Source organism: Scyliorhinus torazame, chromosome 12 (genome assembly GCF_047496885.1).
Source record: "Scyliorhinus torazame isolate Kashiwa2021f chromosome 12, sScyTor2.1, whole genome shotgun sequence".
In the NCBI taxonomy this organism is placed as follows: domain Eukaryota; kingdom Metazoa; phylum Chordata; class Chondrichthyes; order Carcharhiniformes; family Scyliorhinidae; genus Scyliorhinus; species Scyliorhinus torazame.
In genome coordinates this window covers 97,230,195-97,248,042 of record NC_092718.1, presented here as the reverse complement: position 1 = coordinate 97,248,042, position 17,848 = coordinate 97,230,195, and the positions used below count along the sequence as shown (strand labels likewise).

The following is a 17,848-nucleotide window of genomic DNA, read 5'->3' as shown; positions in this document are numbered from 1 at the left end:
TTTGTCCCCGGCCGCCGCCATTTTGCTTGTTTTCCCTCTCTTCTCCCGCTGCTCCAATGCCACTTTTTTGGCCGTTTCGCTGCGGGTCCGGTCCATACAAGTTAGTAGGGGACCTTTCTCCTCTCTTCCCCACGGGTTGGCTATAAAAAAAGTTCCGTTGGGGCTCTTCTATCGAGCCCGAAAGTCCGTGTTCGCGGGAGCTGCCGAATCGTGCGGCTTAGCTCCGCATAGCCGCAACCGGAAGTCTGCATGAAGTTTTGATTGTGCTACAGTCTTGAATGAAGGAATAGTGAAACAATGTTGGAATTATGAAAATAACGATTTTATTAAAGCATCTTAAACAGGCGAAAGGTTTACACTGATCGTCCAAGGCCCATCCCCTGCTCCATTTCAGCAGTATGTTGGGAATTGGGAACACCTTTAGGATTGTCAATCAAAACTCCCTCGGTGAGATTTTTAAACGTTAGCAATTAATTTCTGAAAGATCGCCATTCTCAAACCATTTCCTACAATACAATCCTACTTGCAGTTCCAAGTCATTACACATGTGTTCAGCTATTGCTGATCTCCATTGGTGAGAATTGGGCCACTTTGATTTAATTTACATTTAATTGCAGCGTATTCACTGGGCTCCTCAATCTGGAGTTGAATTTCAGGTTTGCGGACGTTGGAGATATTCAGTGCTGCGTACAGAACCTCCTCACATTGAGCTGGTTTTGATGTAGTCCCTGGACCATCAATATTACTGTCCAGGCCTTGGCTCTGTAACAGAAAACTGCATTTAAGACATGGAGCCAGTGACATGGATCTGACGTGATGGCTGTACTAGAATAATCTGCTTTATTCAATCTCTGATACCGACATACTCTTCATATTCAGTGAGAAAGCACTTTACATTCTGATACACTAAAATCTCTTGTACTTACAGAGAACAGCATTAAAGAATCTGATTGACAGTTGAAGTTATTTCCACCAAAAGTTGTTTCGTAAATGGCCTGACTTTGGTGATGCTCAGAAGTATTTCAGCTACAACATTCTGAGGAATCCACTCAACGAGATTTAAATTAATTTCACACTGGGTTAGAATCAGGCTCATATTCTTTTCCCAACCATTAACATAAGGCAGGTTTTGCTGGAAATTAGAGATTAGATATGGATATGAGGCTCAGAATCACAGAATTATCACAGTACAGAAGGAGACCATATGGCCCATTGTGTCTGCTCCAGCTCTCCATCATGACATTGTGCCTTCCCCTGCCATTTCCTTGTTACCCCCGCAGATTGTTTCTATTCAAATAATCATCTTATACCCCCTTGAATGCCTCGACTGAATCTGCCTCCAGCACTTCCAGCCAGTGTTTTGCAGATCCGAACCACTCACTGTGTGAAAAGATTTTCTTCTCACATCGCTTTTGCAAATCACTTTAAATCTGTGCCCTCTCGTTCTCGATCCTATTACTAGTGGGAACAGTTACTCCCTGTCTACTCTGTCCAGCCCCTCATGATTTTGAACATGTCTATCAAATCTCCTCTTAGACTTCTTCTCTCCAAGGAACATAGTCCCAACCTCTCCCAAGTTCCACATGGTTGGCCGTTTCTCACCCAGGAACCTTGGCAGTGTATGACCGCCCCCCCCCCCCCCCCCCCCTCAACCACCACCCACTTCCCCCTCCCCAAAATGAAAACACCATAAATCGAAGGCTGTAAATCCAGATAGTTACAGTGATGCTGTTTGGTTTCCTCAAAGCCCTCATTCTACCTGACCCCAATGAGAATCCAAATCTACAGGATCTAATCTAACTAACCGGAAGGTAAAATCATGGGATACAGGGACATGTGGCAAACTGGATTAAAAAGTTGGCTTAGCATTAGGAAACAAAGCATAATGGTCTATGGATGCCCTTGCAAATGGAAAGTAGTTTCAAGTGGTGTCCACAGGGTTTGGTGTTGGGACCCTTACTGTTTGTGTTATGTATTAATGATTTGGACATGAACGTGGGAGGCTCTATTGGGAAATTTACAAATGACATAAAGATTGGTAAAGTAGTGGACAGTTATAGGGAGTACACAATAAATGGGAATATACCAAGAACATGGAACATAGAACAGTACAGCACAGAACAGGCCCTTCGGCCCTCAATGTTGTGCCGAGCTTTGTCCGAAACCAAGATCTCCTTTGCACCCTTTCCAATGCTTTCACATCCTTCCTATAATGAGGTAGATGAAGTGAGAGATCTTGGTATACAGGTACACAGGTCACTAAAGACAGCAGTTCAAGGAGACAAGGTTGTAAAGAAGGCAAATGGAATGCTCTCCTTCAGAGGTCCAGAATATAAAAGTAAGGATAATATGTTGAAATTGTATAAAACACTAGTAAGGCCACAACTGGAGTATTGTGTGCAGTTCTGGTCACCACATTACAGGAAGGACATAGTTTCTCTGGAGAGAGTGCAGAGGAGGTTTAGAAGAATGTTGCCAGGGCTGGGAAAGTGGAGCGATGAGGAGAGATTGGATGGGTTAGGGTTATTTTCCTTGGAACAAAGAAGGTTGAGGGGTGACTTGATTGAGGTGCACAAAATTATGGGAAGAAGAGATACAGTAAACAGGATGAAATTGTTTCCCTTGACAGAGAATTCCAGAACCGGGAGCATAGATTCAAGATAAGTATAGAGGAGACATGAGGAAGAACCTCTTTTTGCTGAGGGTAGTGGGAGTCTAGATTTCACTATCCGCAATGATGGTGGAGGCAGTGACTCTAAACTCTTTGAAAAGGTACCTGGATCTGCACCCTAAAAGCTGTAAGATACACCGCTATGGACCAGTGGAGGAAGATGGGATAAGAAAGGGCACCTGGGATTCTCAGGCTAGCATGGGCAAGATGGGACGAATGGTCTCCTTCTGTGCTGTAACTTTTCTATGGTATCTGGTCTTGTAAATTGCCGGCATTTTTATCCAAGGCTGGAAATTGATGCTTGCCATTTTTATTGAGTTTCTGATAATTCGCCCCGTTCATGCAGTCGCATCCATCCGCCAGCAGAGGGTGGTGTTGTACCACTTTAATCACAAGCACAAGGAAACTTTGAAGGAAAAGAGAGGCTTTGACCCTTTTTGAAAAAATCAATTAATTTATCCAGAAACAAAAAATCTCGCATTGCAGCAGTCAGCTGTTTCTGGAATAACTTTAAGCTTTTCACTCCCACTGTCAAATCAACTTGTAAAATTATGTTTTCCTTTTTATCTCCCCAATATTTTATCCTCAGAGGCGGCAGCAGCAGTTTCAAACGGCAAGTAAAGAGGGAATTCAGGATAATGTACCTGTACAGGTGAGGCAGACTCACAATTTTCATTTCATGCAACAGCTCACAGTCCAGCTTTGCACAATATTCAGGCCTTTTCCCTCAGAATTATCTGTGCTGTCATTTAATGCTTTTTTTTTCAAAATATATCGCTTGAGAATATTTGATATGGAATGTACATTGCAATTCAAGCCCAACCTTGAAGTACCTCAGAATGCATCAAAAAGGATGGAACCAGATTGCATTTTATGTGCGTTAGAACTGGGACTGTCATGCAATGCACCTTAACACATTTCATGAGCAAAGCATTGTTGGGGAAACATTGGCAACATGAAAATATCAGGGAAATCCATCTAAGAAATTGGAATATTTACTGTTTATACATTTAAAAACCGTGAGAGAATGTAAGTTACTTTAGGCAGGAACAGAGTGGCTGTATTAATTAAACTAGAGACTTTGACATTTTGATGAGTTTAGCAAAACTGTTAACAGATGTTTACCTGAGGCAAGTTGGTAACAATGGGAAGCAAACTGTGACGGGATTGGAATAAATTGGTAAGGGGTCAAAGGAAGAGACTCAATGTGTGAAAGAGAGGTGTGAGGAAAGGTTCATAAAGTGCTTTGCTTCTACACTCTTAAAAGCTAAACTTAAGAAGTGAAGGTAATTAAGTCTGAGTTTTAAAAAGGTTAGATAGGTCAGATAACAAAAGATCAAAGGCTAACAGCAGAAATAACTGTTTAACAGCCATCAAGAAGTGTCTGTGCTTTCGGGTTGCGGCGATGCCTTGCTAGCCGCACGTTTCGGCGGCTCCAGCTCCGACGGACCTTCGGGCTCTTTTAAGAGCCCCAACGGGAAATTTTGGGGCGACGCAACCCGGTGTGGGGTGAGTGAGTAGGGAGTCCCCCCCCCAACGAAGGAGGAAAATATCAGCGGCGGCGGCTGCAGCGCGAGGAATCGTCGACGAAAGGGACAGAAAGGGAGAAGACACAAGATGGCGGCGGAGAAAGCCCAGGCGACATGGGGGCCCGAGCAAGACGAATTTTTGAGACGGTGTGTGGAGCTACTAAAGAGGGAGGTGCTGACCCCGATGCTACAGGCAATTGAGGGGCTCAAGGAGACACTAAAGACCCAGGAGACAGAGCTCCGCGTGGTGGAGCAGAAGGTGACGGATAATGAGGACGAGATCCTGGGCCTGGCGGTCAAAACACAGACGCACGAGGCACTCCATAAAAAGTGTATTGAAAGGATCGAGGCCCTAGAAAACGGAGCGCGAAGGAAGAACCTTCGGATACTGGGTCTCCCTGAGGGAGCGGAAGGAGCGGACTGTGGAGCTTATGTAAGTACGATGCTAAGCTCATTGATGGGAGCTGAGGCCCCTGCGGGCCCCTTGGAGGTGGAGTGGGCACATCGGATCCCGGCGAGAAGACCAAAAGCGGGAGAACCACCCAGGGCGACAATCGTGCGATTTCACCGCCTTAAAGATAGAGAAGAGGTCCTGAGATGGGCTAAAAAAGTACGGAGTAGCAGATGGGAGAATGCAGTGGTACGGGTGTACCAGGATTGGAGTGCGGAGGTGGCGAGAAGGAGGGCGAGTTTTAACCGAGCCAAGGAGGTGTTACACAAAAAGGTGAAGTTCGGGATGCTGCAGCCGGCACGACTATGGGTCACGTACCAGGAGAGACACCATTATTTTGATACGGCGGAAGAAGCATGGACCTTTATTAAAGAGGAGAAATTGGATCGGAACTGAGGGACTGATACTGTAGGGAATGTTATTGTTATTGTTATGGTTGATGTAAATAGAGAAGTAAATTGGGATGGGGGAGACACTAGGAAATGCGGGCGCCGGTGAGGGGGGAAAGAAGGGACATAGGCAGAGAATGAGGAATGGGAGGGGGAGAGGAAAGGGAGCTGCGCCACAAGAGGCGGGTCAGATAAAGGGATGTTCCCGCGCCAGAAACATTATGGCGGGAAGACAGGCGCAAGGCGGATGGGAGTTCCCCACACGGGGGGGTCAAGGAGTGAGCAGGAGTAGCCGGGGTCAGTTGAAGTCAGCTGACTTACGGAAGTAATATGGGGGGAGCAATCACGCTAGAAAGGGATCGAGTGGGGGGGGGGGGGGACAACTGGGTTGCTGCTGCGGAAATCAAAAAGGAAATGGCTAAAGAGTGGGTGGACGGGGATGGAATGCGACGCCTGGGGAGCGAGTGGGAGCGCGGAGGCGGGATATGGGACTGGCCTAGAGAAGGTGATGGCTAGTCGACACGGGAGGGGGGCAGGTAGCCCCCTAGTGAGGCTGATCACGTGGAACGCGAGAGGCCTGAACGGACCGATTAAAAGGGCCCGAGTGCTCGCGCATTTGAAAGGACTAAGGGCAGACGTGGCTATGCTCCAAGAGACGCACCTGAAGGTGGCGGACCAAGTTAGGTTAAGGAAAGGATGGGTGGGACAGGTGTTCCACTCAGGACTAGATGCGAAGAATAGAGGGGTGGCCATATTGGTGGGGAAACGGGTAGCATTTGAAGTAAAGAACATTGTAGCAGATAGCGGAGGTAGATATGTAATGGTGAGTGGCAGGCTGGAGGGAATGGAGGTCGCGTTGGTTAATGTATATGCCCCGAGTTGGGACGATGCGGGATTTATGAGACAGATGCTGGGTCGTATACCGGACCTGGAGGTAGGAAACTTGATACTGGGAGGGGACTTCAATACCGTGCTGGACCCAGGGCTAGATAGATCCAGCTCAAAGACCGGAAGAAGGCCGGCAGCGGCCAAGGTGCTCAAGGGGTTTATGGACCAAATAGGGGGAGTGGATCCATGGCGATTTCTTAGACTGAGGGCCAGGGAGTTCTCCTTCTTCTCCCATGTCCATAAAGTGTACTCCCGGATAGATTTTTTTGTTTTGGGAAGGTCGTTGATCTCAAGGGTGGAAGAAGCTGAGTATTCAGCCATAGCGGTTTCGGACCATGCCCCACACTGGGTGGACCTGGAACTAGGAGAGGAAAGGGAGCAGAGAGCACTCTGGCGATTAGATGTGGGATTGATGGCGGACGAGGGAGTGTGTGGAAGAGTGCGGGGGTGTATTGAGAGATACCTGGAGGTCAATGACGACGGGGAGGTCCGTGTGGGAGTGGTATGGGAAGCACTAAAAGCGGTGGTCAGAGGAGAGCTGATCTCCATTGGGGCCCACAAAGGGAAAACAGAAGCCAAGGAAAGGGAAAGATTACTGGGGGAGATTTTAAGGGTGGATAGGGAATTTGCAGAGGCCCCGGAAGAGGGACTGTACAGGGAGAGGAGACGACTCCAGACGGAGTTTGACCTCCTGACCACCAGAAAGGCGGAGGTGCTGTGGAGGAAGGCACAGGGGAGGAGGTATGAATTATGAATATGGGGAAAAGGCTAGTCGCCTGTTGGCTCATCAGTTGCGAAAGAGGACAGCGGCGAGGGAGATAGGGGGAATTAGAGACGAAAAAGGAGCCACGGTGCGAAGAGCAGGGAAGATTAATGAGGTGTTCAAGACCTTTTATGAGGGACTGTATAGGTCCCAACCCCCAGAGGGAGAGGAGGGGATGCGGCAGTTTCTGGATCAATTGAGGTTCCCGAGGGTGGAGGAGCAGGAGGTGAGGGCCTGGGGGCACCGATTGGGGTGGACGAGGTTATTAAGGGGCTGGGGAACATGTAAGCAGGGAAGGCTCCGGGACCAGACGGGTTCCCGGTGGAATTTTACAGAAAATATGTGGACTTGTTGGCCCCGTTGCTGGTGAGGACGTTCAATGAGGCCAGGGAAGGAGGGACTTTACCCCCGACAATGTCGGAGGCGACGATATCGCTAATTTTGAAGAGGGATAAAGATCCGTTGCAGTGCGGGTCCTATAGACCTATTTCATTATTGAATGTGGACGCCAAATTGCTGGCAAAGGTACTGGCATCGAGGATAGAGGACTGTGTCCCGGGGGTGGTGCACGAAGACCAGATATGGTTCGTAAAAGGGAGACAACGGAATGTTAACGTGCAACGACTATTAGGGGTGATAATGATGCCCCCAGTGGAGGGGGAGGCAGAGATAGTGGCGGCAATGGATGCAGAGAAGGCATTTGATAGGGTGGAGTGGGAGTATTTATGGGAGGTGTATTTATGGGGCCCCAACGGCAAGTGTAGTCACGGGTCGGCAAAGATCGGAGTATTTCCGATTAGATAGGGGAACAAGACAGGGATGCCCGATGTCTCCACTGTTGTTTGCGTTGGCAATTGAACCTTTGGCCATGGCGCTGAGAGACTCCAGGAAATGGAGAGGGATGATTAGAGGGGGGGAAGAACACCGAGTCTCGCTATACGCGGATGACCTACTGTTGTATGTGTCGGACCCAGCGGGGAGGATGATATGCGGATGTTGAGGGAATTTGGAGATTTCTCGGGATATAGGCTTAACATGGGGAAGAGTGAACTATTTGTGATACACCCAGGGGACCAGAGTAGAGAGATAGAAGGCCTGCCTCTAAGGAAAGTATAAAGAAACTTCCGATACCTGGGGATTCAGATCGCTAGGAGCTGGGGAACCTTGCACAGACTTAATCTGACACGATTGGTAGAACAAATGGAGGAGAACTTCAAGAGGTGGGACATGCAGCCTCTGTCGTTGGCGGGCAGAATGCAGGCAATTAAGATGATTGCCCTCCCGAGGTTCTTATTTGTATTTCAATGTCTCCCTATACTAATCACTAAGACCTTTTTAAAAAAAATAGACAGGAGCATCACGAGCTTCGTGTGGGCAGGGAAAGTCCCGAGGGTAAGGAGGGGGTTCCTATAACGTAACAGGGACAGAGGAAGATTGGCGCTACCGAATTTGGGCGACTACTATTGGGCCGCCAATGTGGCGATGATTCGTAAATGGATGATGGAGGGAGAGGGAGCGGCGTGGAAAAGACTGGAGAGAAAGTCCTGTAAAGGGACGAGCTTAGAGGCGCTGGTGACGGCGCCGCTACCGTTCTCACCAAAAACTTTTACCACAAACCCGGTGGTGGCGGCAACATTGAATATCTGGGGACAATGGAGGCGACAGAGAGGTGTGAGGGGAGCCCTGGTGGGGTCCCCAATCAGGAACAACCATAGGTTTGCCTCAGGAAGAATGGATGGAGGATTTCAGAGTTGGCACCAGATGGGAATTAGGAGGGTGGGAGATTTATTTATAGATGGGACGTTTGCGAGCTTGGGGGCATTGGAGGAAAAGTATAAGTTGCCCCGGGGAACTTCCTTAGATATATGCAGGTGAGGGCGTTCACAAGACAACAGGTGAGGGAATTTCCGCTGCCCCCGGTACAGGGGATTCAGGACAGAGTGCTTTCAGGGGTGTGGGTCGGAGAGGGCAAGGTGTCAGAGATATACCGAGAGATGAGGGAAGAGGGGGAGGAGCTGGTGGGCGAGTTAAAAGGAAAGTGGGACGAAGAGCTAGGGGAGGAGATAGAGGAGGGTATGTGGGCTGATGCCCTAAGCAGGGTAAATTCCTCTTCCTCGTGCGCCAGGCTTAGCCTGATTCAGTTCAAGGTGCTACATAGAGCACACATAACGGGAGAAAGACTGAGCAGGTTCTTTGGAGTGGAGGACAAGTGTGGGAGGTGTGGCGGAAGCCCGGCAAACCACACACATATGTTTTGGTCGTGCCCGGCACTGGAGGGGTATTGGAAGGGAGTGATGGGAGTGATCTCGAAGGTGGTGAAGGTCCGGGTCAAACCAGGCTGGGGGCTAGCTTTATTCGGAGTTGCGGATGAGCCGGGAGTGCAGGAGGCGAAAGAGGCCAATGTTGTGGCCTTTGCGTCCCTAGTAGCCCGGCGTAGGATTCTACTCATGTGGAAGGAGGCGAAACCCCCCGGACTGGAGGCCTGGGTAAACGATATGGCGGGGTTCATAAACTGGAGCGGATAAAGTTTGCCCTGAGAGGATCGGCTCAAGGGTTCACCAGGCGGTGGCAGCCATTCCTCGACTACCTAGAAGGAACGTTAGAGGGAAGACAGATGACCAGCAGCAGCAACCCAGGGGGGGGGGGGGGGGGGGGGGTAGCGGGGGGGGGGGGGGGGTGGAAGTTTTAGTTTATGTTAAATGATTAGATTACTATGTTGATTAGCCATTTGTTTATTTTAAACCTTCTTTACTGTTATGTTTGTTCTGTAAGGGGAAAAAAATTTTGTTCAAAAAGATTTCAATAAAATATACTTTTTTAAAAAAAGAAGTGTCTGTGAAGAAAGCCTGTCTCAAAAAGAAGGCTGCTTGTTTTTTTAAATCTTTATTGTCACAAGTAGGCTTACGTTAACACTGCAATGAAGTTACTGTGGAAAGTCCCTGGTCACCACACTCCAGGGCCTGTTCGGGTGCAACTGAGGGAGAATTCAGAATTTCCACTTCAACTAATAAGCACATCCTTCGGGACTTGTGGGAGGAAACCGGAGCACCCAGAGGAGACCCACGCAGAAACAGGGAGAACGTGCAGACTCCACACAGACAGTGATCCAAGCCGCAAATCTTACCTGGGACCTTAGCTGTGAAGCAACAGTGCTAACCACTGTACTACCATGCCACCCAGAAGTACCGTGGGTTACCTCAGAAGCAACAGCAAAGAGATGTAACTGCCAGGTGTGGTAAAGTTTACTGGATTTAAAAAAACAGATTTTAAAATATATAAGGTGTTGTGGAACAATTTGGGGAGAGATAATTCTGAAGATAGTTAAGTTAGGATTGTTTGGAACTGTTTAAAATAGTGATACTGTGCATTGGCAATTGGCTTAGTGAAGTGTGTATCTAGTTTACATTATTGGTGTTTATTCTATTTCTTAATGTGCATTATTTTATTAAAATCATCACAAAGAATCTGGGATATTATTCTCTGCATTTCAAAACCTTTCCTCACACTATACCAAACTGAGGGCATTGGTTCAAAGCACCTTCTTGATTTTGGAGCAACTTAGCATTTACCACCAACCACGTCATTAACAGAATATTGTTTTAAAACTTATAAAGATTGGTCTTGTTGTTATGCTGTAGGGACATTAGGGGCGAAATTCTCCTACCCGCCCCACCACCTTTCTGCGTCGACCGGCCGGCGGGAGTCTCCGTAACACCGGCCGGTCAATGGGGTTTCCCATTGTGGGGCAGCCCCACGCCGTCGGGAAACCCCCGGGCGCCGGCAAAATGGAGACTCCCGCCGGCGGAGAATGACGCCCCTGGAATCTGTTCTTAAGCCTTTTATTTCAATAGGGAGAGGTGATGGTGTAGCGGTGTTGGCACGGAACTAGTCATCCACATTAAAGCTTTGGGTTCAAAATTTTAATTCAATTTTTTTAAATCTGGAATTAAGAGCCTAATAACCATGAAACCATTGTCAATTGTCATAAAGACCCATCTGGTCCACTAATGGAAGGAAATATGCTATCCTAACCTGGTCTGGCCTACATATAGCTCAAGGTCCACAACAACAATGTTGTTGATTCTTAAATGCCCTCAGTTCAAGGGCAATTAGGGGTGGGTAATAAATGCTGGCCCAGCAACCACACCCACATCCCATGAAAGAATAAAGAATATAGAGATTACCCCAGGTAGAAAATGTCCCTGACGCATTTCCCAAGGGCAATGACCAGGACATCAGTTCCAGTGACTGAACTATGTTAAGTAATAGGTTAAGAAACATTGCAATTAGTTGTCTCATTTATGTTAAGTATCCATTAATTGACACTGATATGTAAAGGGGCTTCAGGTGGCCTCTGTCAGGTGATGTGCAATTAGAGTTTTGTGCAGTCTGCTGGAATGAAATAAATGTGTGTTGGTGAAAAAGGAACAGAACTTTAGACTCTTCATATCACAGCAACTAAAACATCTAACAAACTAACCTCACCATCATTTTACAGATCCATCAAGCAAATTTGCACAGCACCCATCAAAACAGTGAGATTATCCTTGTGGTATGATGCACGTTACTGTCTGGAGACAAGTTGAATTTTAATGTACTTTCTGAAATTTTCAATGTTTTGTTCTATACTTTTACAAATGTTATGAAAAGAATATTTTGGGGGGGAAATAAAATTCACATTGGTTCGAAACAGATTTTTAAACAATCTAGTAAGTGTCTCCTTCGGATGTTGGTCAGTTTATTTTCCTCCCTTACCTGGGTGTTTATTGGGTGTTGCACCACAGCGTAAATCACCGAATCGTCGTTGGCAGAGGTGTCACGTGTCTTCTTCCTGAAACAATGTTTCATTTGTTTAAATAGCAATAAGCTTAATTTTTTTTAAAGTGTGTGCAGCATTAATAAATATAAGGGAGTGTTACAGATTACTGACACTGTGTTTGAATGGCAGACATGAGTTTCCAATAGAGCCTTAACATTATATTAAGTAGCAAACAGTGTTTTGTGCAACAGGTTCACATCTTGCTCATAAGCAGGAGTGTGAGACATTGTCTTGATATATTGTCTAGAGAGCAGGCAGGAGAGATTAAAGTAAAATCCCTCCAAAAAACAACTTTTAAAATTTCAGCAGGACTTCAACATACGAACAAATGGCTAGATTGAGCAAGGAAGGATTAGGTGACCTATCACGGGCATTCTACACCACCATGTTTCAACTATCATGGCCAAATATACTTTCCCTCTCCTTTCCAATTGCAACCTCCCTGTCGCTTCCTCGCAGCCAGCACGCACCAAGCCTCCTCCTCATTATGCATCTTAAAGACCCTCTTATCTTAATTCGACCCTCTATCTTAACTCCTAAACGACCCTCTTATGGACTGACCTCATTAACACTACATCCCTGTATGCTTCACCCGATGCCGGTGCTTATGTAGTTACATTGTGTACCTTGTGTTGCCGTATTATGTATTTTCTTTTATTTCCTTTTCTTTTCAGGTACTTAATGATCTGTTGAGCTGCTCGCAGAAAAATACTTTTCACTGTACCTTGGTACACGTGACAATAAACAAGCAAAAACAAATACAAATTATGTTCCTGATATCATTATGTCAAATTTAAATTGTTCACTGTTGCTCCATTCTGTTCTGGTGAATTGGAGACAATAGACCATTTCATTCACTCAAGCATATGAGAGCTCACTGAGACACTCACATCCTGACAACCCAAAGACGGTCCACCATCTGCAAGGTGCAAGTGAGCAGTGTGATGGAATACTCTCCAATTGCCTGGATGAGTACAGCTCCAGCAACACTCAAGAAGCTCGACACCATCCAGGAGAAAGTAGGATCACTTGATTGGCACCCCATCCTCAAACATTCACTGCATTTACCACCTCAATCATTTACTCCCAATTAGCGGTGGGGAATAAATGTTGCCAAAGTCAGCGACACCAAAATCCCATAAATTAATAATTGTATAAAAAGATACACATGGTCGTCCTATCTGTGACTGATACGAGGCTTCAGGCTGAGGGATAGCCAAGTCTTCATTTTTCAAGCACAAAGATCTCCTGTCATTTAATGTTCAGTACCTTTGAATTCGTAGCATGTTCAATATTCTGGAGTTATTTCAATTTGATTGGTCTGGTTAATGTTTTTTGGAAATTTTGCCGACATATTCTTGTTGTTAGTTTCAATATTCAGATATTATTCTTGGAGGAAACATGTGGAAACTAAATAACTTTGGTAGAGGTGGGTGGGGGGGGGGGGGGGGGGGGGGGGAGCCAGAAAAATAATGTTGACAACAGACTTGTGGATATTAATAAAAGACACACACTACAATGAGTCAGATGAATATTTGTTTCTTTCAATCCCTCGATTGTTCCACAGAGTGGGTAGTGCCCCTATCTCTGAGCCAGGTGATCCGGGTTGAAGCCTCAATCCAGGACTTGATGGATCAAGGAATGCACATTTATAACGGTGTGCCATGGGGCAGCATGGTGGCACAGTGGTTAGCATTGCTGCCTCACAGCGCCAGGGACCAGGGTTCAATTCCAGCCTTGAGCGACTGTGTGGAGTTTGTACGGTCTCCCCATGTCTGTGTGGGTTTCCTTCGGGTGCTCCAGTTTCCTCTCACAGTCCAAATATGTGCAGATTAGATGGACTGGCCATGCCAAATTGCCCCTTTCTGTCCAAAGACGTGTAGGTCAGGTGGGTTATGGGGATATGGTGGTGAAGTTGTCCTTAGTGGGGTGCTCTTTAGAGGGTCGGTGCGGAATCGATGGGCTGAATGGCCTCCTTCTGCACTCTAAGGATTCAATGGGTCAAACAGGTACGGTATAAACTTGTAAATCTGCCAGGCGTAAGATTCTCCATAAATAACTGCCTTTGCCCAGGATTACCACTGCATCTTGAGCTATCTGCTGTTTTGAATTTGTCTCTTAAGTACGTTACATTGGGAGGGATTCTCCATTTCTGAGAGTACGTGTTGACGCCAACGGAGAATCCGTGGACTTCCATGACAGAAAAATTGGTGCTGCACCTGCACCAATTCTGCTACTATAATGGGGCTAGCACCGGCGCCACGTGGAACACAATCGATTCTAATGAAAAATGGTGTGGGATTCGCTGGGTCCGTGACTGACACTCAAGAGGCTGACAAGCTGCAGCCGCACATACACATTACACTCCCCACACACACACTCATCCCAGCCAATAAGGTGGCACTGGTTGTGCTGAGGTGTGCCATACAACTGATGGGTCATCTGGGACCAGAGGGCACCCAGGGAGTTTCCCTGGGGGGATATCTATACGACCTGTTGCACCAGGTTCAAAGTGGGCTGTTAGCGGTGTGTACAGCTACATGGCTATCTTGCCGGCTACAACAATGGTGCTTTGTGATCATCCACCCCGACCCCACAGCCCACCCCCTGGCCAATCCCTGCCGGACCTGACAGAGGCCCCCCGGCCAGCGGCACAACTGTCAGCAAACTATGGCGATGTTGGACACCTTCCGTACCCCCTCGCTCTCCCTCAGCAGCTGCCACGCTGATTTCATGATTTTTAAAAGCAGAAGTGAACCGCGCAATCGGGAACTCAGCCCATTGGAGGCGGAGAATCGCGGAGGCCCTGGAGAGTACCAGGCCGGGCCCACTAATGATATGCAAGTGGTACCTACTGCAAGTGTGGAGTGAAACGCATTGACGCCGTTTTCGAGGTGACAGACAATCACGATTTGGCGGCAAATCGGGTCCTGCCGCGATTTCACCGTCGGAACCGATTCTCCGCCCAATCGCGATTTTGCCGTCAACCAATGGAGAATCCCGTCCAAAATGTTTCCTTCTGTGAAACCCCCGGGGAGAAAAAGGTTGTGACAACCAGGCAAGTGTGTTGCTTGACTATTACAGCCTAACCTCTACCCCCCGGGCCCCATAAAGCCATTTCAAATCTGTGATGTGACATGTGAGAATCAGTATTTACCAAGCACACACACACACACACACACATACCTCTGCAACTTCACCACGATCAGGATCAGAATGATAACTGCGGCTGTTCCTGTCGCTATACCAATCAGCCAGGGGAAAGTTCCTGATGGGTAAGGGTAAGCTTCATCCAAGGCCTTGCCTGCCCCAAGGTAAAATAGTGTGGTCAGACAAACGGGAACCCAGAAAGAAACCTATCCCTGTAATTTTACTCTTTCCCCCCCCCCCCCCCCCCCCCCCTCCTTGACGATACTGATATTTGATATGTGAAACTAGTTTTTAGTTTCGCATTGATCACTCTTTTAGGCAGCATTTATTCATAGATCCTTCTAACTTGATTTTAAAAGAGACAGTTATGTAGCTATACATTGTTTTGGGGGGTGGCGGGGGGGGGGACACCATACTTGCAGTAGCAAATGTTAAAGTATATATTTTACCTTCAATAAAATATACTTCAGCCATTTTTGTGAAGATGAAGCTTCTTTAACTTTTAGTTGATAAGTTGTGAAATTTAATTTTGAACTATCTTTTGCCAGGTCAGTTTATTAAAGGGTTATTCTTACTCTCTCTAGTAACTTCATAACTTAGCAATTTCTGACAGCTTAAACGAGGTTTTTCATTCAAGAACATATTCAAAACTATAAATATCTTAAATACCACATTGGCTATTATAACTTTGAAATGAAGTAGACTAAAAGTGGTTTGAACTATTCAGAATGTCTTTACCTACCATTGAAATGCATTAGTTTGTCAATAATGTACAATAAATATCTTGGCTTTATCCAACAACTTGTTGCTGCAGCATCCATGAGCTTGAAAAATGCCTATGCTACATTCCTTCACTTAATTGAGTAACACCTTCACGGAACCTGGCTCCTGAAAGTGCTATTAGTCCCTATTTTATGGTAGGCAATCAACTCTTGAATACATCCACAGGTACAGATGAGCTTTGGATACTGAACCACGGTGTAAAACCACATTAGCTGGCTCTGATGTACAGGGTATCCAGATTTATACAATGTGTGACCTTTTGGGAAAACTGCATCACAATTCAGAACAGAGGTGGAGATGAGCAAAAGAATAATCTGGAATACAGTACATTGTGGGGATCATGGTCGATTGGTGGGAATGTGAGGAAACATAGGTAGTAGTGGGGGCATGGAATGCACTGCCTGTGGAAGTAGTTGAGTTGGAAACATTAGGGACCTTCAAGCAGCTATTGGATAGGTACATGGATTACAGTAGAATGATATAGTGTAGATTAATTTGTTCTTAAGGGCAGCACGGTAGCATTGTGGATAGCACAATTGCTTCGCGACTCCAGGGTCCCGGGTTCGATTCCGGCTTGGGTCACTGTCTGGGTGGAGTCTGCACGTCCTCCCCGTGTCTGCGTGGGTTTCCTCCGGGTGCTCTGGTTTCCTCCCACGGTCCAAGGATGTGCAGGTTAGGTGGATTGGCCATGATAAATTGCCCTTGGTGTCCAAAATTGCCCTTATTGTTGGGTGTGGTTATGGAGATAGGGTGGAGGTGTTGACCTTGGGTGGGGTGCTCTTTCCAGGAGCCGATGCAGACTCGATGGGCCGAATGGCCTACTTCTGCACTGTAAATTCTATGATAACCTATGAAACAACAGAAAAAAGAGAGCCGGTTGTGCATCATGGCTCTAAGATTACAACACGGTAAGATAAAATGTATCTACATGTAAAGGCAGTTTCATAGCGAATGAGGAGGCAGTGGCATAGTGGTATTGCTCCTGGACTAGTCATCCACAGAGCCAGGGTAATAGATCCAGATTCAGGGGTCTGGGTTTGAATCCCACCACATCAATACAATTCTGGAATTAAAACCTGTTTTATTTGACCAATTAGGGTCCAATTTACCATGGTCAATTCACCTGCCCATCACCTGCACATCGTTTTAGGTTTTGGGGGTGAGACCCATGCAGACACCGGGAGAATGTGCAAACGCCACACAGTGACCCATGTGCAACTGAAATAAACATTTTAAGTGTGGTTTAATCTTGGTTAAAGTCAAATTATATTTAAGCCAATTGGAAGGTATGCGTACGATGTCATCTACACCCCTCAGACTGGCGACCAGGTTATGAATCTCTCAAGGTAAAACAATAACATCCGCCCCTGACACAACAACCCAGAAGCATGTAGAGCAATATTTAACTACCAGGGCGATATCTAACTCCACAGCATGGGATTACATTGCAATGTGGATTGTATCTCCAGGTATAACCCAGATAGGGAGTATGTATCGACAATCAGCTCTCCGTGGATGGCTTCCTATTTCTGCTGTAAATTCAGTAATTCATTAACCAACTTTTTTTCCCCAATTATCTCTGTTAATTCTGCTTCCAATTTCAAGATTAACTCGTTTCCTGGTGCTCCTATGAAGTCTAGAATTAAGGGGGAACAGTTTCTGAATAGGGGGGTTGAGCAGTTAGGACTGAGATGAGGAGATATCGACACAGTCATTGAGCATTTACAGTACAGAAAGAGGCCCTTCGGCCCATCATGTCTGTGCCAGTCATCAAGCACCTATCTATTCTAATCCCACTTTCCAGCAGTTGGTCCTTAGCCTTGTAATGCTCTGGCATTATAAAGTGTTCATCTAAATGCTTCCTAAATATTGTGAGGGTTCCCACCTCAACCACCCTTTCAGGCAGCGAGTTCCAGATTTCCATCACCTCCTGAGTGAAAAAGTATTTCCTCACATCCCCTCTAACCCTCCTGGCCACTACCTTAAATGTCTGCCCATTGATATTGACCCGTCCATTAAGAGGAAAGGTTTCTTCCCATCCACCCTATCTATAGCCCTCGTGATCATGATCATGTCCCCCCTCAGCCTTCTCTGCTCCAAGAAAAACAACCCCAGCCTGTGTTGAAACTGAAATGCTGCAGTCCAGACAACATCCTGGTGAATCTCCTCTGCACTCTTTCTGGTGCAATCACATTCTTCCTATAGTGTGGCAACCAGAACTGCACACAGTACTCTAGCTGTGGCCTAACCAATGTTTTGTACAGATCCGTCATAACCTCCCTGCTCATATATTTTATGCTTCGACTAATAAAGGCGAGTATTCCATATAGAATCATAGAATTTACAGTGCAGAGGAGGCCATTCGGCCCATCGAGTCTGCATCGGCCCTTGGAAAGAGCACCCTA

At 46.6% G+C, this 17,848-nt stretch overlaps 1 protein-coding gene across 1 annotated transcript in view; it reads right to left on the bottom strand.

Annotated features, from left to right (window-relative positions):
* Nucleotides 1–300: 300 nt before the first annotated feature.
* Nucleotides 301–17,848, bottom strand: part of LOC140387092 (sialic acid-binding Ig-like lectin 13) — a 46,605-nt gene continuing 29,057 nt past the window's right edge. Inside the window, exons 5-7 of the mRNA XM_072470100.1 lie at nucleotides 14,697–14,778; nucleotides 11,447–11,522; nucleotides 301–762 (exon numbers count right to left, since the gene is read on the bottom strand). Coding sequence (XP_072326201.1) covers nucleotides 556–762; nucleotides 11,447–11,522; nucleotides 14,697–14,778 — 365 coding nt within the window. The 3' untranslated portion in view covers nucleotides 301–555. The remainder of the gene's footprint in view (nucleotides 763–11,446; nucleotides 11,523–14,696; nucleotides 14,779–17,848) is intronic.